The 25,365-nt window shown below is 35.8% G+C and overlaps 2 protein-coding genes across 8 annotated transcripts in view; both read left to right on the forward strand.

The window, feature by feature from the left end:
* Nucleotides 1–10,404: 10,404 nt before the first annotated feature.
* On the forward strand, nucleotides 10,405–23,242 carry LOC106073398 (histidine-rich protein PFHRP-II-like). Its single transcript, XM_013233928.2, has 2 exons — nucleotides 10,405–10,542; nucleotides 22,667–23,242. The coding sequence occupies exons 1-2, from the start codon at nucleotides 10,405–10,407 to the stop codon at nucleotides 23,240–23,242; spliced, it is 714 nt and encodes a 237-aa protein (XP_013089382.2).
* Nucleotides 16,592–25,365, forward strand: part of LOC106073399 (ras-specific guanine nucleotide-releasing factor 2-like) — a 189,979-nt gene continuing 181,205 nt past the window's right edge. For 4 of the 7 annotated variants that reach the window (XM_056024471.1, XM_056024509.1, XM_056024505.1 and 1 more), the window contains exon 1: nucleotides 16,596–17,102. The gene's annotated coding sequence lies outside the window, so the exon portion shown is untranslated. Of the gene's footprint in view, nucleotides 17,103–25,365 lie in introns of all 7 variants that reach the window. The other 3 variants (XM_056024519.1, XM_056024529.1, XM_056024538.1) reach the window with 2 other exon arrangements.

The following is a 25,365-nucleotide window of genomic DNA, read 5'->3' on the forward strand; positions in this document are numbered from 1 at the left end:
AACAGACTGGGTGAGTTAATTTCAGCTTTGTAACAAGGACTTGCTACACAATAATGTTGAAGCCTTTCGTGCAACTCAACCAATTTTGTCGAAAGCTCTTAGTGTATTCTGAGTTAACTCTTTCTCTCCGTAATTATTTTCCAAGTTCCGACGGAATTCTTCATTTTGCTCATTATTTTTTTACCCTGTTATGATTAAACTTCTATAACTTGCGTTTGTTATCAGAAAATAATTTAATTGGTATAGAATAGGGTTTGCTGGACTAGTCCGTTTCGTTTCTTTGATTAAAAAGTATTGGGCCGGAAGTCGCTTTTTTCCCTATATATCTTTGTATTTTTCAGTTCTCTTTTTAAATTAAACTGACATTATGCTTTAATTTTAAGTGTACCTGATAGAGAAAAAAATTCTGCACAAAAATACGGGTAGATGGGATATAACCCAATAGAGGCTATAAAAAGAAAAGACCTGAAACTAGCGCGTGAAACTACACATATACAGTACTTTATTTTATGAGTATTTTACCCAAGATCTGTGTTGTTTTTTTAGGACTAGCTTATTTCATGTACCCGGCATTTTCCGATACACAATTTCATACACAAAATAATTGTTGAAAACAATTGTAGTGATTTTAAACTTTAAATGATTACTTAAAAAGGTGTTACTCTAATCAATTTTGAATATTATTTTGTTATGAATGTCACTGTTTATTTTGTGTCTGTTCTAGTTTCTTAAATTTTTCTTGAGTAAAGGGGTCGTTTTTCTCCTAATGGGTATACCTGATTTCTCTAAGCAGCCTTTGTAAAATATTGGTCCTAAATAATGCTATGTTTATAAACGAAAAATCGCATGGCTGCATTATAATGAATGTACGTGTTAGTTCAATATATTTTATATTACTAGGTAACTATAAATAACCGCATAAATAGACGTAAGTTTAATTTTTTTTCTGTTAGATAAAGTCATATGGCAAATTTTTGTTTAAATCCTAATTCTAAAAAGGAATAATAATAGAATTATACAGTAAAAATAATCACTAAGTTTTTCTTTTAATAGTTTTGAAAGTCTGAGTTTGTGTTTTTGCAGATGTACACAAGCTACACTATGAGTCAGTCCATCTCTTCTAATTGTTTAGAAATGAGTGTAAAAATGTAGGCTTCGATATTTTTAGCCTGAATTTAAGAAGTTACAAACTTCAAACAACTAATATATTGCCTCTTCCATAAAACTTTGTACTTAAGAAATAAATTTATCCAATGCTCGAAATCCTGCTTGTATACTTAGGCCCTATTTAAATCGATCCGGTATCAATGTATTAAGTAGCAATAACCCCGCAAAAAAAAATTAAATGAAAGAAGATTGAGATATACATATATTTTTGTGACGGTATGCACCGGTACGCGGTACCGGCACCTTTTTTCAATGTCGGGAAAAATGATTACTTTTCTTGTAATTCAACGTTAATTGTTAATTTATTATTAGTTGAAAGTTAGGCAATCTATCACTGAGTACCGGAGCCTCTTTTATATTTTTACAAAAAAAAGCACTTTATACTTTCAGCCGACATGCCGTATTATTAAAAACACCTCTATGTGAACTTCTCAATCATCTAGAGCAGGGATGGGCAACATTTTTGTATCGAGGGCCGCATTAAAAAAAAGTTTGATAATGGCGGGCCGCATATATATATATATATATATATATATATATATATATATATATATATATATATATATATATATATATATATATATATATATATATATATATATATATATATATTAGAAAGATAAGCTTGCTGTGTAGAATGTCTTTTAATTCATATATATATGTTTTACGATTTTTTTTTAATTGCTGTTGTCTTTTTATATCACAATATCCCCACAAATATACAGTTGTACTTAATGTGCAGTATTTTATTTCTAAAATTCGTGCATAATTTTTCTTAACTGTGAAACTATCTCACTAGTTGTTACCCCTGTGTATGACTGCTGTCAAATTACAGTTTGTCAATATTGACCAGTGATTATACTTGTTTAGTTTCCACAAAAAATGCTTGCTCACTGATGTTCCGGAGGTTAAATGTCGGGACGAGCGAGGCCTTCCCTTGTGGAGCATCACCAGAGAATGCTGACCATGTCCTTCAATGGTGCATACTAAATCAAGGGACCCGAACAAGACTCTCCAAAGACTATTCGTAGGGCTGCCTCATCTGGAAACCACTACGCGGTTCCTCTCAGATATAGGATTGCTGATCTGAACCCTTCAACATGTAAAATGAGAACGAAGAAGAAGAACTGATGTATGTGTACCCAAATAGTGTGAACAGCAGCAAAGTTTTTTTTAAGTGTGGAAATACAGCTTCTGGCACCCATAAAACTCCCGTGGTAGTGATGACTGGAACTTCTCATTGCTTTGAGTTATGTCCTCTGGAGCTGAATCGGCTTCTCTTAATAAATATTGTACTTTTAATCATTTCACTAAAGATGGTTTCACCTTTCAGCAAAGGAAAATGACAAAAAAACTTTTTTTTTGCTTGCCTGTATAAATGGGAGGGCATTGTTTGAAAAGATTTAACATGCATTTACATTTCATATGTAAACAATCAATTGCAATAGCAATTACAAAATACGGGTGTGAAATTTTGTCTTCCACTCTTCATTAGAAATATTGTTAACAAAGTCACAGTCAATGACGTTCAAGTAACATGAAAATTTCATCCTTGAGATTTTATATCCTTCTCCTTTGCATTGCCCATGCTAAGCTAGCGGATATATTGGATTATTTATTCATAAATCAGAACTACCCGTGGTTAACTCCCCTAGTTTTCTATTTTCAACTCCCAAATGTAATGTTTAAATTATATGCAGCTTTGAGCAAACTTTCCTGTTTCAAGTTTATGGTTTTCAGTCAAAGATTGAGCTCCATCAGTTGTTACACTTGCCATCTTGTTCTAAACCTACCCAGTACTCAGACATCGTGTCTTAAATTGAGTGTATAGCCAATAAGCATAATCTTCGTTTACTTAAAACATTTTATAATGAGACAGTTTCAATAATTTATATAGATATTTTTTTAAATATTTGCCTTTTTATATCTATATACTGTGTGCACATCTGATTTCTGTAGGTGTCGGCGGGCCGCATAAAACACCTCGGCGGGCCGCATGTGGCCCGAGGGACGTAATTTGCCCACCCCTGATCTAGAGTCTTAGACAGTCATTATTTTAGACTAGATTTAAGTAGAGTCTAGACCTAGATTTAGTAGGCCTATTATTTAAAAAAAAAAAAAATCAGTCATTATAGACATTATTTGCAATTTTATTGACTAGATTATAGATATATCTATAGATAGATCTCTAGTTTAGTAGATTAAGTATAGAGTATAGTAAACGTATTACAGTATTATTAGATCTATGTCTTATGTCTATATCTAATAATCTAATAATTAAAAAACTTTAGTCTTTATTAATATCTAGAATTTTTTCTAATAAAAACTGACTATATGCATAGCATAGGCTAGACTCGGCAATCTAGTCTCAAGATAGAATCTAGGCCTATACTATTACTAGATCTATTCGATTTTTATATATAGATCTAGACTAGAATTTTATTATAGATCTAAATATACTAATGGAGAGATGATATGAGGTGTTAGCTAATAGAGTTGCACAAGAAACAAACCTGGGTTTTTCTAAACTCTAATACTTGGTATGTAACAGTAAAACAGCACCTACCTAAATAAATCGTAACTAGCAATCAAAAACCTATATTTATTGTAGTATATATAGGTCTGTGGTTGTATTTTATATAGCCTTTGTAACTTCTTCTATAGAGAAATGACTTTTGTAATTTCTTTTACTGAAAATTGGGCTATTCGCGTCTGACACATATATAATTTTTATGTTCAGCAACAAACCTTATTAAAGGGAAATGCATGCTCTTTTTATATAACTCAAAGTAAAGTTTATACAATCAAACATTAATTTAATTTAATGACTTCAAATCAACGATGGTATCGTCAGTTAGGATAGAAAGAGTTAAAATTATGGTTAGACCCTGTATTTGGTCCTCACCTAGGACCACGAGTAATGTTTAAACCTGCTAAAGCCGTCTTGGATAGAGATTATTTTGAACTATAGTCTCAGCTTTGAAAGTCGATCTGTACTCTGTTTCCTACCAACTCCTACCCAGCTCACACGATTCCTTAAAAACACATCAACCATAAACGATATTATCAGAAAGCATTATTGGACTTAACAGCAAAGAAACGCACGCCGAGAAGCTAGTGTCACAGCCCGGTAAAGATTTGCCAGAAGTTTTACACAAGGAATAAAACAACAAGGCATTTATAAAATCGATTCTACTGTAGTTATCTCTGTTTTGACAGACTTTCTTTGTAGGTGTATCGATTACATATGTAGTGTGGTAACATCGATTACCCTCCTCAGTAATGTGTCAATTACATATGCAAGTAGAGTTCTGGTTACGTCTTCAGCGAACCAATTAGAAGTGTAGGACAGAATGTTCGAATACACACCATGTCCAAAGAACGAGCACTGCACGAGGTTTTCCTTGTGTTATTTCAAGTGACAAGACGATGTCACCCATGAGCAACAATATAAACTCATTTCTCGGTGACATTTGTAATGAGACCTGGCCAACAAGGTGTGGGGGTGGGTGGCGGGCTAACAAGGTGTGCTTTGTTCCTCTTATTTGAAGTCTTTATATCCTTTAGATCTACACCTTGGTATCTCGTATGAGTCCAATTAGTAAAGAAGTTTTTTGTGGCGCTCACAATCGTACCTTCACTTCACCTTGCTAATAGATTACCTTTCTTTTTAGCGGCCCCCGAAAGGGGAAAAGATGCTATTAGTTTTGAGTGAAATGTCTGTCCGTCTGTCCGTCCGTCCTGTTTAGATCTCCTAAACTAGAAAAGATAATGAAAATCCGACATCACGATATTTTAGACCATTCAAAGTTCTGATGCAACGGCTACTTTTTTTTTTTTCTGAAAGCAAAAATCTAATTTTTTTTTTCTGAAAGCGAAAAATCTAATTTGAAAATTCAGTTAAGCAAGCAGTTTTTTAAAGAGAAAAAGCTAATAAGTATACATTATAAGTTAGACCTAATTAAAAACAAATATAAATCTTGTAAACTTCATTTTCCTGAAATCCTTTCTTATTGCGGAAGTTGTTTTGTTTGTTTTTGAGGATTCGTAGGAAAAAAAAAGAGGACTCGAATAAGAGATTGAGCCTTTTCAAAACAATTACATCAATGGACCTCATTCACCAATCGTAAACAAACAACATTTAGCCACGTGATTCTATATATCTTCTATACAAATTAAGTAATCCATAGTGGTTGTCACGTGATACGTATTTTCATTCTTTTATCAATATTAGGACGTGGCTAAATGTGTTTATTTACAATTGGTGAATGAGTTCCATTAAAAGACTTCAGTTAGGCCAGGAGAGGCGCGGTAGCTGAGCGGTAAAGCGCTTGGCTTCCGAACCGGGGGTTCCGGGTTCGAATCCTGGTGAAGACTGGGATTTTCAACTTCGGAATCCTTGGGCGCCTCTGAGTCCACCCAGCTCTAATGGGTACCTTACATTAGTTGGGGAAAAGTAATTGCGGTTGGTCGTTGTGCTGGCTACATGACACACTCGTTAACCGTAGGCCACAAAAACAGATGAACTTTACATCATCTGCCCTATAGACCACAAAGGGGAACTAATTAGGCCAGGTTCACATCTAACTTTGCATTCACTTGCACCTATACTTTGATCTGCTGGACCGTTAGGGCACTACACAAGATCTGTCAACTTTCTTTCTCCATTCTTGTCTCTCATTTGTCTTTGATATAATTTCATTTGGATGTTCTTTCTGAAAATATTGAAGCCTGCCTGGGTGGACCACTTCGGGGGCCGATTTTGAGTTTGTGTTTCCACACAAACTGTCTTTGTAACCTTTTTTTTTTTTTTTTTTTTAGTTTCAGAAGTTAGTTTCTGTCACCAAGTCATAGTCAAAGTTTCAATCGAGAAGTTTGAAAGAGTCACTGACCAGTCACATAAACCTGAGAAAGGAAGGAGGTAGGCCTAATGTTGGTATAGAACTGTCTTACGTCCAATGTTATTCATGGCTGACTATAACCGTAGGCGGCGTTTGTGGGAATTTAATGGAGAGGCCGCTGCGAGTGTACCTCCGAAATATGCCTTACGATGCTCGATGTCGCTGTAAAAGTTACCTTGTCGTTTTCATCCTCCTCTCCACAATGTAACTCACTGAAGCAACTAGCAGCAACTCATTGTAGTAATACACTAAAAGACTTTATATAGATCCTTGGTCTACATGCTACTAACTCATTTAAATATAAAAACAACAATAATAAATAATAACAACATGCTATCAACAACTGAATAAGTTGAGCCTGTCAGTCGCTGATACACGAGTGAAATTATTGCCTATCTATATATATAATTCTCTTCTTCCCTCAAGAGTTTGGACGAGAAGCAAGAAGTAAAGGAAAGACCACTCTCTTATTTCTGCGGAGTCACCCCACGAAATAACAAGAGGGGGGGGGGAGAACACGTGGGTATTCACACGTCGCTTCGGATGGCTGCGCGCTGGACTGTCAAACACTGCCCACTCCCATCCCCCTTGGTCTTGCGGGAGGTTTGGACTAAAAAGTAAACTTCAAGTAAAAGTAATCTTCAACTCTGAAGGAACATCCGAAACATGTAAAACATTTTACTAACAAACATTTTACAAACACTAAATAGCAGCTCCGGACTTTAGCATTGTGGGGCCCTATTCGAAACGGATTTCACGGGGCCAAGTTTTGGTATGGAAGCGGACAATAAGGGAAATTTAAGAGTTTGTATTAGAAAATAAATTCGTCTATGCATTTTATTCATTCTTTACTACGTACAGAATTACTTTACGAGCCTTGCGTGTAGCAAAGTCATACAGTATATCATAATAATTCTGTTTCCTACATAGATCCCGCTCAATAGCAAGAATTACCAAATGTTTCAATCTATCTTTGAGAATTGTTGACCTCAAGTAATTCTTTGTTAGTTTGAGGCGCGATAAGCTTCTTTCACCTGATTACACAATTTCAGGAGATTTCCAGGAGCTCCTGGTAAATTATTATTATAGCTTTTATACTTTTATGCTTATAGCATGCTCAGAGCGTTTTGGTCCAATGTCAGTTGTGGACGACCAGTGAGGGGGGGGGAAGGGGGTATCTAGGAGTTGGTTTTCCGTGCTGCCTTTAGACGCTCAGCAAACGCAACTCTGCCCGAGTCGGGTGTCGAACCTCGAGACCCCTTCTAGGTAGCCAAGTCAAGCCAAGCCTTTTGACCACGCTTCTCAGGAGGGCGCGGGAAATCTGTTTTAAGTTATAAAATGGTTTAATTTAATAATTAATACACCTTGAATTAGCGCGGGTCCTATGAAAGTGCGGATCCTTTGAAAGTGGGGGCCCACTGCGGTCGCATAGGTTGCAGTGGCCTAAGACCGGCCATGCAAAATAGCGACGTATGTTACACCGCCGGTCGACTAGTTAATATATAATACTATAATACTATCAGTGACAAATGCTGATGTTTTCTTTTGTTATTTTACATAGTAATGGCCCTAAATGCAAATCTATCAACACTTGTAATGAGGCGATAACGCAGATAAGCTGTTTTAATTTTGTAATTGAATAATGTCCTGTTCAGATTTTGAACAATTCAATTTCATAAACTTAATAAATAGAATGATCGTCAAATTTAATTATTTTAAAATTAAGATTACATAAATCAATTGATTAAATTAATCTATTGTAAGAATATTGCTAGAATTAATATATGTGTGATGGGCCCCGGCCTAATTATCTTCTAATCTAATATTGACTTTTATAAGGACTATAAGATAGCTAGCATTTATTTGCATGATTGTACGCTAAATTTATATTTGTAGTTTTCATAGACTTAAGACAAGCGCGTTAGCTTAAATGATACAATGTAAGAAATCTTTTTAGCCATATTTCTGACAATATTTGATGGAATAAAAAGTCTATTTGTACCATTTTTACAATTGAGTCAAAATATTTGTCTTATTCCGACGAGAATGGTCTTTATCTTATCTTATACATTTCAGACGTTCCTCCAAAATAGAATATAATAACGTCATATATTATTCATGTGTTAATCTAGTCATGAATGTTAATTAGTGACTTGAACTTGCTACGTCATTGGTTTCCCGGGCTGATTCCATGATCTAGTGACAATAGAAAAGAAAGAACACCTATACAAATTTGACTTGGTAGATTGAATGAGAAAAGAGCTTTTATCGTTGCATTTTTCTGAGTATTTTATTTGTTTTTTTTTTATTTTTTTATTTGTAAATTATGTTCAAATGTTTTGTGTATTTTTGTAACTTTATTTTTTAGTCTTCTGTCCTGAAGTTTCTTTTAAATTTCGTGATTTTACTTTTTTTTACTCATGGTGTTTTTCTTGTCAAATGTGAATATTTGTTTGTTATAGATCTCACGTCTCACTTTCTTTCTGGTTACAAAGCGTTTATCAACTCACTGTCTATCTGGGTGTAATGGTGTACACCTTATTGACCTCACTTTCCGGTCTCGTACCAAGTTGAAACTTTGCACAATTACTTATTGTCGATGACAACACACGAATCAGTGGAAAAACAACAACAACAATTAGCTCATTAATAAGTCGTAGTTAATTAATTTTGTTTTATATTAAGACAGTTAGGACTACTTAATGTTTGTTTGTAGTTATTGTCACGTGTTTATTATGGTTGTTTGCCTTGAAGATCTTGATGATATAAACCTGTGACAGGTTTGGAGGTGCCTTGATTATAGTTCAAATACTTTAATAATTAATGAAGTAACAAAGTGCTAATATGTTTTTCTAGAGTTTTTTATTTTTTTAAACTCAAACTTGAAATGATAAATGTATGTACAAACCAGTGGCGTCACTAGGGGGTGCGGGGATGCGGTCCACACCGGGTGACACCCGTTAGGGGGGTGACACCCAAGTAAAAAAATGCACTTTGTGAATAACTGAAAATTTAAAAAGAAATAAATATGGCTAAATATTGGAACGTGGTATTCACAATTAATAAACAGATCAATATACTTTTTTTTTTTTATTTCGACTAAACATATTTTAATTTTTTAATGAAATTCTATCAAAAACGTTTAAAATGCTATATCATACTTAACGTCGCAAGGAAAACGTGAAGCCTTTTTTTTCAGCTGTATACCAGCTGCATTTATGTCTATGAATATTGCTTGGATTCAAAAAAGTGTTTTAATCGAATCGATTAAATTTCTAACTAGCACCGTAATATCAGGATGCCAACCAATAGCCATTGAGATTTCGTATGTTGATGATTTCATTTTTCTGTAAAGGAAGCCATAGAATAACGAAATGCTAGAAATGTTACAATGTCGAATGATATACTTGAATATTTTAGGAGGAATGGTTCTGATGCTTCCCAATGGGACGATTTAGTCACTAAATAGCAAAATAAAAAAACTGTATTCTTTTGTTGTCCACTATTTTCAACTAATTGTATTGAAATGAAATAGAAATTTGTAACTTAATTTAATATGTGGTTGAAATGAAGTCCAACATTGGAATATTAATAGACGTATGAAGAATTCATCTGGACTGGACATCCGGCTACAAATACAATGGACAAGGAAGTCGTTGCTATGATTGATATAAAGAAAGATATATAGAAAGGACTCTCTATACAAAGCAGAATATTTGACATTTCGTGACCATATTAACGACGAGTCTTTATTGAATAAAGAATTTCATTGAGATGATGGAGATGTTATGTAGATAAAACCCATAGGTGAAAGTACATTGGTTGTGTTAAAAAGTTTATACATGTTTTAGCAAACGACGTAAAGATATTAGTGTCAGAATGACTGTAAGCACCTTTGTATTTTATTTGACAACCCACCTGACATAGCACACCTAACATAGCACACACAGATATTAGATTCAGAAGTTCAACGATTTTATGGGAGACGAAAAAACAACTGATGAGATCAACTTAATTTCTTAAATTGTTTAGAAAAGGTTGGAGCTCAAAGAAAAGGTTGGAGCTCAAAGAAGAGGTTGCAGCGCAAAGAAGAGGTTGGAGCTCAAAGAAGAGGTTGGAGCGCAAAGAAGAGGTTGGAGCTCAAAGAAAAGGTTGGAGCTCAAAGAAGAGGTTGGAGCTCAAAGAAAAGGTTGGAGCTCTAAGATAAGGTTGGAGCTCAAAGAAAAGGTTGGAGCTCAAAGAAAAGGTTGGAGCTCAAAGATGAGGTTGGAGCTCAAAGAAAAGGTTGGAGCTCAAAGATGAGGTTGGAGCTCAAAGAAAAGGTTGGAGTTCAAAGATGAGGTTGGAGCTCAAAGATGAGTTTGGAGCTCAAAGAAAAGGTTGGAGCTCAAAGAAAAGGTTGGAGCTCAAAGATGAGGTTGGAGCTCAAAGAAAAGGTTGGAGTTCAAAGATGAGGTTGGAGCTCAAAGAAAAGGTTGGAGCTCAAAGATGAGGTTGGAGCTCAAAGAAAAGGTTGGAGTTCAAAGATGAGGTTGAAGCTCAAAGAAAAGGTTGGAGCTCAGAGAAGAGGTTGGAGCTCAAAGAAAATGTTGGAGCTCTAAGATAAGGTTGGAGCTTAAAGATGAGGTTGGGGCTCAAAGATGAGATTGGAGCTCAAAGAAGAGGTTGGAGCTCAAAGAAGAGGTTGGAGCTCAAAGATGAGATTGGAGCTCAAAGATAAGGTTGGAGAGCAAAGATAAGGTTGGAGCTCTAAGATAAGGTTGGAGCTCTAAGATAAGGTTGGAGCTCTAAGATAAGGTTGGAGCTCTAAGATAAGGTTGGAGCTCAAAGATAAGGTTGGAGCTCTAAGATAAGGTTGGAGCTCTAAGATAAGGTTGGAATTCAAAGATAAGGTTGGAGCTCTAAGATAAGGTTGGAGCTCTAAGATAAGGTTGGAGCGCAAAGATGAGGTTGGAGCTCAAAGATAAGGTTGGAGCTCTAAGATAAGGTTGGAGCTCTAAGATAAGGTTGGAGCGCAAAGATAAGGTTAGAGCTCTAAGATAAGGTTGGAGCTCTAAGATAAGGTTGGAGCGCAAAGATAAGGTTGGAGCTCTAAGATAAGGTTGGAGCTCTAAGATAAGGTTGGAGCTCTAAGATAAGGTTGGAGCTCTAAGATAAGGTTGGAGCTCTAAGATAAGGTTGGAGCTCTAAGATAAGGTTATAGCGCAAAGATAAGGTTGGAGCTCTAAGATAAGGTTGGAGCTCTAAGATAAGGTTGGAGCTCTAAGATAAGGTTGGAATTCAAAGATAAGGTTGGAGCTCTAAGATAAGGTTGGAGCTCTAAGATAAGGTTGGAGCGCAAAGATGAGGTTGGAGCTCAAAGATAAGGTTGGAGCGCAAAGAGGAGGTAGGAGCTCAAAGATGAGGCTGGAGCTCAAAGATGAAAATGCAGCTTCAATGTCTGGAACCTTGGAGGAGTTCAGGAAATGTATTACGAACCAACAGAATAGCTATTTAATAGATGTGTATAACATTCACTCAATCTATGTTATCAACCTTCTTTTTCAGAAATTAGCGCTTTGCTTAGCATTGTTTGATACGATTAAAGTACTTTTTTCGTTCTGAAATTATTGCCACTAGAGGCACAGCTTAAGATCTTTTATTTTAACTATCTTGTTTTTTGGAAGGGAGGTGGAAGATGTACTAGAAGGCCAAAGATACACAAGACTAGGCCTATCCTTAAATTATTGACAATGTGGTGACTAATTAAACATTTTCTTTAACAAAAGCTTTACACGTTAGCGCAAAATGTTATTAAAAAAAAGGCTCTTCTAAAAAAAGAACACTGTGATTCAGAAGGAAAAAAACATGAAGAAAATGTCAAGCGAGCAATCACAAGTTGTCGGACTTACTAATCAAGAAGAGAAAAAGAGGTTCATTCTTATGTCATGGATCGTTTTTTAACTCTGAGCTTCAACTCCTACTGGAAGCAATCATTGATGTAGCAGATACAGTTGGAGCAGTCCAACCGAAAAATTCGATAGTTCAACAACCAACGAAGTATTGTAGATGTCAGTTTCAAAATATTGGCGTATATGATGGTTTTCCAAAAGGCGACCTTCAAACAGAAATACCACGTGACTGAGAAGGGATCTTCTAAAGGCAAAAAAAAAAAAGTTTTTCTTAAAGAACATAAATGTTGACAGTGTATGATTCATATGCCACTAAGACCTTAAAAATATCTCTAAATCATTGAACAAAGCCTTTAACCGTTTCTTACCATCTGCTTATCTATGGCGTCATGTGAAAAAGGATTTTTACATTAAGAACCTTTTTTTGAGACAAAGGAACAAACGACACCTTCACAAAAGTGGAATTTTATTAAAAATGAAACCGTTAAAGACATTAACTTTGATAAACCCAGTGAACTAGAGATACATTGTAATCAACAATTGATAAACTATATGTATTACAGCGCAACAAACAAACGGGGAAAAGAGGATTTTTTTTTAAAGGGGGAGGGGGTGACACCCTGAGATGACCGCACCGTGTGACACCCACCCTAGTGACGCCACTGGTACAAACGATATATAAAGCAGATACAGGATTAAGCAAAAATCATCAATAAAATGAGTAACTATTTACTTTTAAACTAGCGACTTCTAAGTCTAACTTTCTAGCTCTCTCTCTCGTCTCAATCTACTCCTCCTTTTATATCTTTCCGTAGCATAAAGAACTACGACATCTCAATACCCATCCTTGACCCGCTTACATTTATTTTTCCTCTTAATTGTTTTTGTAATTCAACCTAATTATGTTTCCCTGCTGTAGCCTTGAACTAAGTTTTAATCGGCGTCTTTCTGGCATTTAAGCGTGGAAACGCGTGACCTGATTTGAGATAGGTAAAACTGTCCTCATTTTGTGAACAATGAGGTGTCACTTGTCACGTGACAGGATGAAAGAATGTTTTGTATTATTACTACTTCTATAATGTGAATTCTGCTAATGAATTATAATTGAAGGAATTGAAGAAACTAAACGATAAGAAGAGCTTCAAGAAATAAAACCCTTAAAGACTCGAACTTATCCTGGCAGTATACTTTTAGCCCTTTGATCAAATTATCAACGAAAAATTTTCTTGTTGCTAAACAATTCAGTTTCCTTCAATAATCTATGTCTCAAACTAGACCAGCAATCCTACGCTTCCGTTCCATGACGGCCAGAATTACCTTCCAAATGATCACTTTCAGTTGTTAGAAATCCCACAACTTGATTGCAGAAGGAAAAAAAAAAGGAACTGCTGCAAAAAAATAAAACCCCACATAAAATAGCATAACCGCTGGACATAAAACAAACTACACTATCATTTATTTGTTGTTGTTTTGTTTTTTTACTTGTTTCTTTATTTCACAATGTCAGGGGAGGTAACAAATATGGTTAATTCGAAACTACCTGTCTGAAACTGACAGATCTAGATCTTTTAAGGAAACAAAAGTTAAGAAGAATAAAAATATAGGCCAGTGCGTGAGTGAACAATCAATTTACAATTTTGTTTTGTTTTTCTAACTGCTCGCTAGGCGGAGCCCCAGGTTTCATGCTTATGTGTAGATCTATTCCTCTTGTCTTCCAGATTTACATGTACAACAGTTTATCTAGTGAGAAGACCTATTTGATATTTAATTGAAATCCTGTTTCCGATTTATGCTGCAGTTACCCCTGTAAGTATTTGGTTAAGCTTTCGTTTCTGTTAGCGTCCGTTGTACAGTATAAACTATAAAGGATAAAGTTTCTTAAAGATAAAGTTTTTTTCTGTTTTTGTTTCGTGGGTGGGTGGGGGGTGAGGTCAAATGGTATTACTATTTCCTTATCAATAGGCTACATCTACAATCAATCTCGTTATTTTACGAACACGTTGGCTTCCGTCTGGTTTAAATAATTGATGCGAAGTCTGTTTCGTTAGTGGTATAGTGTCATGTTTAAGCTTTGGACTGTTTACTGATATTTCTACGTACGTGTGTGTGTGTGTGTGTGTTTGTTTGTAGTATTTTGTTGGTAGGAACAACTGTTTATGTGGAGATTATTTTTTTTTAGCGTAAGCCCTACTATAGTATATTTGTGAGGAAATAAATCTCCATCTTACATTTATAAAAACATCCAAAAAAAAAAGTTAATCCTGTTGACCTATTATCCTGCATCAACAAAAAATTAAATCTATAAATAATTTACAAAAACTGGGCATGTTCCTTATTAAGATACGAAACATCAGAATTGAGTTCCCTAAAAGTTTTAAAGCTTGTCTAATGTTATTTAGATACGAAACATCAGAATTGAGTTCCCTAAAAGTTTTAAAGCTTGCCTAATGTTATTTAGATACGAAACATCAGAATTTTGTTCCTTTAAAGCTTTCTGTTGTTAAGAGTTGAATCTTCGCTATTTCATGTCAATCTACATCTATCCATTGAGTGAACTTAATCTCCTTTACTTTACATTTATATCTGCATAATGCTTTTTTTTTTGTTCTTCATGTTAACCGTTACCACAATGTTTTATAAAGAATCTGCCAATGGTCCGCCAAACACATAGACGAAAGTACCAGGCATATTGAGAAAGGACATTACCATGCTTTAACATGTCTTCAGGGCTTAGGTAATTGGAGGTCCTAGGCGCAGTGAATAAGGTGGTCCGAAATGAAATAGAAAAATAGAATAGAACAAAAAAATAAGGACCAAACATTAAATTACGTCGCGAATTAAAACCTTCCTGTATCTAGCCTGTACATATAAATTAACAAATAAGTGAAATTTATGTAACGGAATGTCCATAGCGTTTAATTAGCCTTCCGTAAGCTTCTGAACATATGCGTGCAGATGTCATAAAATCTTTAACATAAATAAACTTTTCGTGTTTTGATGGCAGCAAAGCCTTTAATTAATTATCAATCATCTAGAGATTGGACGAGATCTCGTTGGTACAGATAACATTGCCAGACAGTTCAGGCGTCCTTGCAACATAGACGTTCTCAAATAGTTTTTAATTAGTTTGAACTTGGAAAAGGTTCTTTCACCCGATGCAGCAGTGATAGGAGTTGTCATTTTATACGAAATGTTATGGAGACATTTAGAACAACAGTCTTGAAACCATGACCATAAATACAAAGTCAAGCATGAAGAGAAGACGAAACAGTTTCTGGAATAATGTTGGAACATATTTACAACTTTAGGATCAATATCTTAACCAGATGCATCGGTGAGTACAATATTCAATTCCTCTCACGATGGTCTTAGGTGACCCCTGGCAAATCGTTATTCGTCCCCAAAGGGGGTCTCGTCCCTTGGTTGAGAACCGCTGCTTTAGATGATAAAGACAAAATGCAATTGAAGTGAAGAGTCGAACATAAAGCTAAAGATCAGGACATATGAGTCGTAGTACTTGAACTTGTTATTGGTGTTTCAATGAGATTTAGGTCAAACTGAAAGAGGATTAAAACAACAGGAACAAAGGCAGTAAACAGTTTAGTATTCATCCGCCTGAAGACTAAGCACTTTCAAAGTTACTCGAAAAATTTTAATATTTTTTAAATTTAAATTCGGCCTATTAGTTTAGCCAACACTTCATATGCCAATATTGATCATTTAGGACATAAGTCATAATGTATTAAATGGTCTTAAAGTAATGAACCCCTTTCAGACCTACCATTATATAAGGGCGAATGACGCATAGTTGGCATACAGCCTTTGCTTTGCAAAACTAATGTCAGCTACCCATTAGAGTTGTGTGGACTCAGGGATGTTCCAAAAATCCAATTCCCAGTCTTTACAGTAGATTCGAACCCTAGACCACTCGATTCGGAAACCAAAGACTCAGGCACCACGCTCCTTCAATGAAAAGATTTTGCTTAGAAATAAAAAAAAAACGTTTTCATCCTTCATTCATTGATGTTTAGAAAAGTTGCCTTGTTTCTCCCTCTGATCTGAATCTACTCTGTGAGACCCCCCCCCCCCCCGTGGAGGCCAGAGTCTCGCTAGTCTTTAGAAATATAGTAAAAAGATGAAAGACTGAAATAACTAGCTAGTACAAAGTAGACGAGAATAAATGGGAAAATACGGGGGGAAACAAACATTTGGAGGCGTTAAACTCGAAGTAGGTCTACTTGTAGTCTTGTACTAGATTTAGCGTCTGAAGCTTTCACAGTCTTGAGGATGTGTATGAAGGAATACAACACTACAAAACTTTGCTCTGTCACTGTTTGTTTCGTTATCTGTATCATACCTAGTGTCAACAATATATCAACATTTTCACATACCCAGGATAATTGTTTCCCTTACTTATGTATTGTTGTCTGCATTTGTTTTGTTTACCTTAGAGACCGAACTGTCAGAACACTTTTTAAAAAAATCGAGAGTGGAATGGGTGTTAATAATGGGAGTGGGGAAAAAAGATGGGGGGATAACAGTAATAATATATTCAGGAAAAAAACACATCACAAACACGGGCGCCCGCGCACTCGTCTCATCTAGTGGTAACTTGGGTGTCACATCTCCTAGCTCGCGCCGGCACGTTCGCTCTCACCTGGCCAATCTTGTGACGAGCGCGTTAGGAAGAGGTAATGTTTTTTCTCATTTCGTTTTGGCTTTTAACATCGCGTTCTAACTTTGTAGTTAGCCATACACAAAAATAAAAACAACATTAAGTTGCGAACACTTTCCAAGTAGATGGACCTAAAAATGTTGTGTTTATGATTCATGTTTGTTGTTCACAAACGGAAAATTTTCTTCAGTTAGATTATTAAACTTTTCTTGTGTAAATCTGTCCAACTTTTCAAGTTCCTTTGTGGTAGGATTTGAATGTGTATTTCTCACTGTTGCTCTCGAGCTAATTCTAGTGCTTTATGTGCGGTGTTTTTATTACTTCCACAAGTTTCCAATGGATTGTTAATGGGAGGAGATCTAGCTATACAACAGTCTAGTCAACTTTGTTCAAAGCAAGAGAAGATAGACTCGCGAATGTATAACAAGTACATTTAAGAGAATACTTCACATCTACAGTGAATGATAGGTAAGTAGTTGACCACTAGCTTTAAGCAATGATGGGACTGAATGTGTAGCTTCAGAATGTTGGCTGAAAGGAAGGCTATCGTAGCCCAATCTGTACCACATGGGCTTAACGTTGGGCAGGGTTCGAACCTGTGACCCTCGAGGCGACATCTTTAAACGCATGCTTAGTGAAGCAGTTTGTAATCAGTTAATCTATAATCTTTAGTTCACTATGTTCACCTAGTCCCTCAAACTTCACTAAGAAATCCATCTCCATTTCTGACCAGTTTCTATACAGAAGTTTCCATAGAAGAATAACATTTATGAAAATAGAAATGATATTGAAAATCTTCTCTCGTTCTAACTTCCCTCGCAACGTTTCACCACCGCCAACACCTGCATATTTACAGCGGTGCTGTTGAAATTCCTAGCTGCAGGACCAGAGAAGTGACGAGTTAGCCTAGTCACTAGATCTATATCTGTATAGGAGCAAAATTTATGAGGCAAAACGCCGCGAACTGGCTGGGTTTTCTTATCTTATTATTGCTGAAGGATTAAACCTTTCAGTACCTCAGAGCTCACCTCAGCTTAGAGAAGCTGCAGACTTATGGAGCATCTGGTTGTACAGAAGCAAAATAATTTCAGTTTCAATTTTGAGTTGTGAGATATTTTTTGTATGTTTCAGTAAATACAGCCAGGGACTGACCTAAAGAGAACACGTCATAACGAAACTATTTTAAAGACCAATACAAAAAAAAATAACAACATTCCACAGCAAATACTTTCTTCATCTGGTTAGCTTTTGTTATTTAATGAAAAAAAAAGCAGAACTACATTTCGTAATTGATTAGATCCACAATTACTTATTTCAGATTTTTAAATATAATTAATTATATATATACTATTTATTTATGTATTTATACACACATTTACTGCTACATATGCAGAAGAATTATAACTTTTTAAAAATTTTATATTTTTCCTATTTATTGACACTTTGCTTGGTCTCTGTGTCCGTGCATCTTATGTAATGCTCAAATTCTTTGCTTGACGGAATGATTGATAATTACCATTACATTATTGCTCCTAATTTTCTTCCTCCCCCCCCCCCTCTTGACTATTTCATTGACAGTGCTCTTATTTTCCTGTTGTAGGGGTTCAGATAATCAAATCATATGTTTGAGAGAAACTGCTCAGTGGTTTCCAGATACGATAACTCTCCCTAAAGTTTTTTTCTCCTACAGAGGTGTATTAAGGCCAATATCTTAATAGGGCCTCCTAAGAATGCATCATTGTAGAGCAAAGCTGCTAGTGCTATTAGGTGCTGCGATAATCATTTCATTGTTTGTGTTGTGTGTTGATCTGATATTTGCTTTACTTAGAAATTTATTTTTCTAGTGCTTCTTTGTATAAGAAAAAATGTGTACAAAAATACAGCGTGTGGATGTCAGAGATTGAAATTTAGTTTGGAGGAAAAGAGAGGAGTAATTTCGCTAGTTCCAATTGTGAGCTTCCGGAACATATCTTCTCTTCTTCTCTTATGTTGTCTCATTCTGTGGTGCACGGTTTTGGGACGAAAGATTTGACGTTGGTCATGTGGGGATAACTTCTAACAGGTGTTGTCTTTCTTGTGACTCGGTTTGTCCACAGTTTATTTCACGTTTAATCTATTCACTTATAGTGATAGAGTGCAATCATCAGGTATGTATTTGTTCTCCCATTCTGTGCAAGTGTGTCAGCCTTCCCATTTCCTTCTAGTTAAATATGTGCTGGTATCCATTGAATAACATTTTTTTTTGCTGTTGTTGTTGAGCTTTATATGTGCTGTCCTGAGTCGTTTTATATAAGAGGAATCAGAGTTTTCCTAGCGTTGGACGATTGTTTATGCATTGTGTGGGGTACTTGGGTGATTAGCTAGCGTTGTAGCTGCTAGTTCTAGTGCTTCCCTTTCTGCTCTGTAGCTGTCAGAGAGCTCTCCAGTTGCAGTGGCTTTGTCTAGTTTCTCTCCATTGGGCCATTCAGTGAGTTTTCCAGCTCCTCCATTTGTGGTGGCTTTATGAGAGAAACCATCAGTATAAACTCTGATCCACTGAGTTTGTAGAAAAGAGTTCACATTACTATATGTAATTGATGATACTAGTTCCTGTTGGATTAATTGCATTTTTAATTTTTACAAAGCTTATATCAACTCACTCCGTCCGTCTGTCTGTCTGTCCGTCTGTCTGTCTGGTACAAATTTTCTACACGCTTTTTCTCCCACTTACAAATGTCGGATCGAGTTGAAACTTTGCACACTTATACTTTGTACCTAACAAAACATGAATCATTACAAAAAAAACAACAATTAATCAATTAATTAGTGTTAATTAATAAATCTTACAGTATTGAAACATATGGATGGGAATGTGCATTTCTTTCCCTTATATAAGCTTTGTTTTCTAAAGTTTTCTTTAAATATTTTGCTTTTTGTAAGATGAGCAGTTCTTCACAATTCTATTCAGTGATAAACAAACACATAGACCTACATCCATTGTGAACACAGGCCAATGTTTTGTAAGCTTATAGAAACATTTTCCAGCACTTTTAGGTGTGTTGTTAGTTTCTGTGAGTACATCCGTGTACCGTCAAATGTATGTGGTCAGCACATAGACTTGACTTTAAAAGTATGTCTTTGTGTTAAATGAACGCATATATATATATGTATTGTTGTGTTGTGTCTAACTTTAACTTTGATGTTGTAAGTGAAGTACACTAATTGTTAGTGTTTCTCTCTTCAAGGTAGGCGGCTAGTCATTCCTTGTTGTGTGTCATCTAATGTTATTGGGAAAGTTGAAAAGAGGCTCTAAAGAGATAACGCAAACAGGACATTTCAATGGCCATCAACGAGACTAAAGTATTGACAAGAAACACATTTCCTCATACTGTTAAATTGCATCATGGATTGTTTCGGAGAATAATCATCTTCCCTTTTTATTGGGCTACAAAATCTTTGGGAAGTAACTCCATCTAGGTGCAAAAAGAGGGTTTTATTAGATCATACCATTGTCATGCCCTTATCGGCCACTTGATGAATGTCAAACTTTGGTTCACTTGGTCACGTGACTGCTCTTAACCTTTTTCTCTTAACTAAGGGAAAGAGTTAATTCGAACGTCCTAAGTTCTGAGAGTGTTTAGAACTTTGACTGAGGATTTGAGGACCTTTCTGAACTGAGTAAGCTGAAAGTAATTATCATATTCATAATTTACAACGTCGACAGAAGACTTTTTTTTTTGTTTGAAACAACAATTAATAGATTTCAATTTTCTGCGGCTTTGAAAGACTCAATAAGTTTTTTTTTTTGGTTTGTTTCAAATGTATAGTTAAAAGGAAATATGTAAACATGTAGAATGGTTGTTTTTATGATGACATTGAGCCTTCATTAAATGCTTTTGACTGACTACTTCGCCTACAACATACAACAGTGTATACGCAATTCCACTAATGTATTTACTTCTAGGGAGACCTTCAACAACTGGCCGAGATTCTTTTGGTCCTGACCATTCTATCATTACATTGCGAGAGTTGACAGACTGTCGACTTGAGAGCAAATAAAAGTCAAACTTACCTACCAGGTAAATACTCAGTAGTCTAGTGAACAGAGAAAACCCGTCAGACAGAATCTGAAGTCTCGCTCTCAAGTTTTTCCCTTTTCTTTCATTAGTTCTATTCTATGTCAACACAATTTACATGCGCGCCATTCTATAGGGACATTACTCTCCGTGTAGGTGTGATAGCTCAAATGATACAAGATCTAGTTGATACTTAAATACACATCTGAAACAGGACCAGTTTTCGCAACGGGTCCAAATATTATTTTAAAATCTCGATGGCCCTGAACTGTTTCCACAACTTTATTTATAGATCAATCAGAGGTCCGAGCCTGGCATAAACTTATCTTTATTTCGCCGTACTCAAATCATAATTTTCATTGAAAATACTGTAGTGGGTGTACTCAAGTGCTGCCATAACTAAGTTACTAACATGGTATGACACATATGAGTTTAATGTTGGGGCACCCATTTTATAGTATTGAATGTCACTATCAGCCAGTAGATCTACAATGACTTCCAAATAAACTCTCCCTGTACGACCTGTCCATTTGATGACTTGGAAATGTTTTGAAAAACTTCTTGAAGAAAGGTTTGGCTATAGAGACATGTTTTGTTTTGTTTTGTTTTGTTTATCTAGCAGTTTAAAATGAGGTTTGGGGCATGACATGTGTCTGTAACTTTATAACCCTAACCATTTTATGTGACACATGAACATAGAGTGCTGACTGCTACTTTCATATTTTCAAATCTTTTCAGGGCTTATGCTTTACTAGCTAAGAGGTTACTGTATGACAAATCAACTGGGCTAAAAGGTTACTGTATGGCAAACCAACTGGGCTAAAAGGTTACTGTATGACAAACCAACTGGGCTAAAAGGTTACTGTATGACAAATCAACTGGGCTAAAAGGTTACTGTATGGCAAACCAACTGGGCTAAAAGGTTACTGTATGACAAACCAACTGGACTAAAAGGTTACTGTATGACAAACCAACAAGGCTAGGGACTAACTACATGACAAAGTAACAAATTGATAAGAGCTACTAGGTAATGGGCTGACTGGCGTGGTTTGGGTTTGATTTAATTCACGGAATGACTTGCTGACACGGACTAGGACTGATTGATCACATACCTATGTGGAGTTCCTCCCCATTTTCCTTTTCGTATGGATGTTTAACAAGTTCTAACTTGACACTAGTTCTTTATTATCTATTTCATTGTCTTGTACGAAACATCAACAACGTCATAATAAGTTGCTGCTAAGTTAATCTTGAACAGAAGACCAATTTACTTCTGCTACAATATGCAATCGATTATACAGCTATCAAGCACATATTATTCAAGCAAAACACAATAAAAATCTTATTTTCAGAAACATATTAGGAACTCACGGGAACAATGTATATATTCTAACGTGCTATCTCTAAAAGTTTTTTACACCTTTTCTATCATTCCCTCAATTTTCTCATGAACAAAAAATGGTTTTGCCTTTTTGAATAAATTTATCTATTCTTCAATTCCTATATCCTGCTAATCATAAATGTATACAATAATAGTATAATAATGATGATGATAATAATAATGAATCTTGTTAGTAATAAAGAACCTACAAAAGCAGAGCTCGTCTTCTAAATGAACCGGACTCATTGGCCCCAATTGTGTATTGAAATGAAAGTTTAAAAAACAAAACTAAACGTTTCACCCAGTCCGCAGCGTCCATACTACTCAGAACAATGAGTGTACTTGGAGGCAGTGTTATCGTGACCCCAGCTTAAGGCCAGGAAGTGGTTCTATTAGCCTGTGTTTACAAAACAAACAAAGTGCTCTACACCCTATTGCCCATTAACTTATTCTTGCAAGTGATGGAAAAATGTTCAGACCAGTCATGCAGGGAGAAACAATAGAATTGATTTCTGAGCCCGAGAAGTAACGGCCAACTTCTTTACTTAGAAAAGTGGAACCAAAGTTTTTTTTCATGTCTTCGTCTCAATTTAAAGACAATAGCTACACCTAATGCTGCTGCACATAATGCTGCTACACCTAATGCTGCTACACATAATGCTGCTACACCTAATGTTGCTGCACATAATGCTGCTACACCTAATGTTGCTACATATAATGCTGCTACATATAATGCTGCTACACCTAATGTTGCTACATATAATGCTGCTACATATAATGCTGCTACACCTAATGTTGCTGCACATAATGCTGCTACACCTAATGTTGCTACATATAATGCTGCTACATATAATGCTGCTACACATAATGCTGCTACACATAATGCTACTACATATGATGCTGATACACATAATGCTGCTACACATAATGCTGCAACACATAATGCTGCTACACATAGTGCTGCTACACTTAATGCTACTACACATAATGCTGCTACACATAATGCTGCTACACATAATGCTGCTACATATGATGCTGATACACATAATGCTACTACACCTAATGCTGCTACACATAATGCTGCTACACATAATGCTGCTACACATAGTGCTGCTACACATAATGCTGCTATACATAATGAGTATTGTAAGATTAAGTTTGTTAAATTTTAAACAAGAAAAACAAAACAAAAATACTTAAAAAAAAAAAAAGACGATTCCTCCATTAACCATCTTAAAGAGCGCCTCTATTCCTCCCCAAGATAAAAAAATCCTGGTTACGCCCAAGCATATAGTTTCCTAAAATTTTAAACAGGAAAAAAATTAAAAATACTTTAAAAAAAAAGGAAAAAAATCCTCCATTAAAAACGTATAGAGCGATTATTTTGCTTTTACTAATTAATGGATGGTAGATAAAAAAAGAACATTTTGCCCACCCCTATCCCCATCACCGATAAAAAAGACTTAAGCCAAATTTAATTTTTAAGATGATTATACATTAAAAATTATAACGGTCAAACCAGAGTTTTCTCTGTTTGGTTGGACAATTAACTATTTTTTTCCATAAGACTGTCAAATTTCTAGGAAAAAATTACAGATGTTCAGTCAAAAGAGATCAGTCCTAGAATACATAGCTTCAATTCGAAACATCAGGACATAGAAAAATAAGTGAAAAAAACAACAAAAACAAAACACAAAAACATGTATAAAGACTGGCAGAAGTGGTTTGTCCACGATACCCACAATAGTAGCTCTTCCACCCCCCCCCCCCCCCAACAAACTGACTGGTGAGATAAGGGCTAGAGATGGACAATGAATCCTAACGCGATAGATTATTCAATAACAAAGGTAACAGTAAGTTATACTCTGTCTTGGATAACTGTTGTCACTAAGTGATTTAACAACAGTCAAGTCTCCCCTTTCAGACCTTGCAATCTATTGGGCAGCGGATGTGAAGGTCATCAGTTTCTATGGTCGACATTTAACTTGGGTGTCGTGTGGCCAGCACAACGACCAGCCCCTCTTTACTTTCCTCAACTAATGTTAGTTAATTAGTTGGGTGGACTCAGGAACTTCCGAGAAATCCCAAACACGGTCTTTGAGATTCGAACCCGGGTCCCTTGGTTTGGAAGAGTTACCACTTAGCCCCCACAACTAAGTGACTTATCCTTTGGAAATTATGAACTCCTTTGACCACCCAAAACATAATTAGAGCCCATTCATTTGCCATAAAGATCCTCCCGATTAAACTCTGACACTCCTGAGTTGATTTCAGAGCTTTACATACTCCTGTTACATCACGGGGCTCGGTATCATTTTTATGGGTTATAGATGAGCAGACGGGCGATGGTAAACGAGAAGAGTCCCACGTGTTGGTTACCATAATGCAAGGGGAAGTGCTGCAGGGTGTTTGTGGTGGGGGGGGGGGGAAAGGGGGGGAAGAACTGGTTCCGTGGTTGTGATGGCCAATAAGTCAACAGATTTACCTCCCCATGACGCGTCACTTTCATCTTTTCACTCTCTTCTCTATCACGTCAAGTTTCATAACTCGTCTTTCAACTCAGTTATTACCCTTGAGTAAAACTTTTTTTTTTGAGTTACTGTACTTTGTGCTGCTCTAGATAGAGGAGAGGAGAACACAGGAAGATTTTAAGAAGAAAACAAAAACCTCGAGAAGTGAATGAAACAAACAAAACAAAATTCTTGAAGAAACATCTCATCTCTGTTTTCTTTCCAATCTCCTAAAGTGTTTTGATAACTTTTCAATTACTCACTTTCTGAACTAATTTCTTGTGATCATTACTGATGTTCTGGTCATTAAACTATTCAACTCATATTGGTGACTGGCATCAGTCGGGTTAAAAGAACAGGAAATTAACATGTATTGAAATCGGCCTGGACATGACCACACAATTTGACCTACAAAGTGCAGGACATAATCAGCGTCCATTCGATGTTTTTTTTCTCATCTTAAGTAACATTTACTGTCATTAAATAGATGCCCGTGGTCCGGGAATATTGAACTCCACGCAATTCTTAGTCTTTCTTATGACGTGATTTTCAGGATCTTTCGGAGACAGCCCCATTCAAATGAAATGTTATTTTCTTTCTTGCATCGAGTAAGCAGTCCATTACCATTTAGCTAGTACTGTCTCTATATAAAACGAAATTAATTTTTTTTTTTAAATTAAATTATCCATTTTTTCGATTGATTCCTGTTAGTTTGAATACTTGTGCAAAGTTTCAACTTGATCTATGAATGGGTAATGGGAGAAAGAATGTGTACTAACTATATA

The sequence above is a fragment of the Biomphalaria glabrata genome, chromosome 1 (genome assembly GCF_947242115.1).
Source record: "Biomphalaria glabrata chromosome 1, xgBioGlab47.1, whole genome shotgun sequence".
Taxonomy (NCBI): Eukaryota; Metazoa; Mollusca; class Gastropoda; family Planorbidae; genus Biomphalaria; species Biomphalaria glabrata.

What these genes read in the sequence shown, in the direction of transcription:
- LOC106073398 (XM_013233928.2), top strand. Translation starts at nt 10,405, where the DNA reads ATGAGGTTGGAGCTCAAAGATGAGTTTGGAGCTCAAAGAAAAGGTTGG. An exon ending in GGTTGGAGCTCAAAGAAAAG is followed by an intron (nt 10,543 to 22,666) that starts GTTGGAGCTCAA and finishes CTCAATTTAAAG; the next exon opens with ACAATAGCTACACCTAATGC.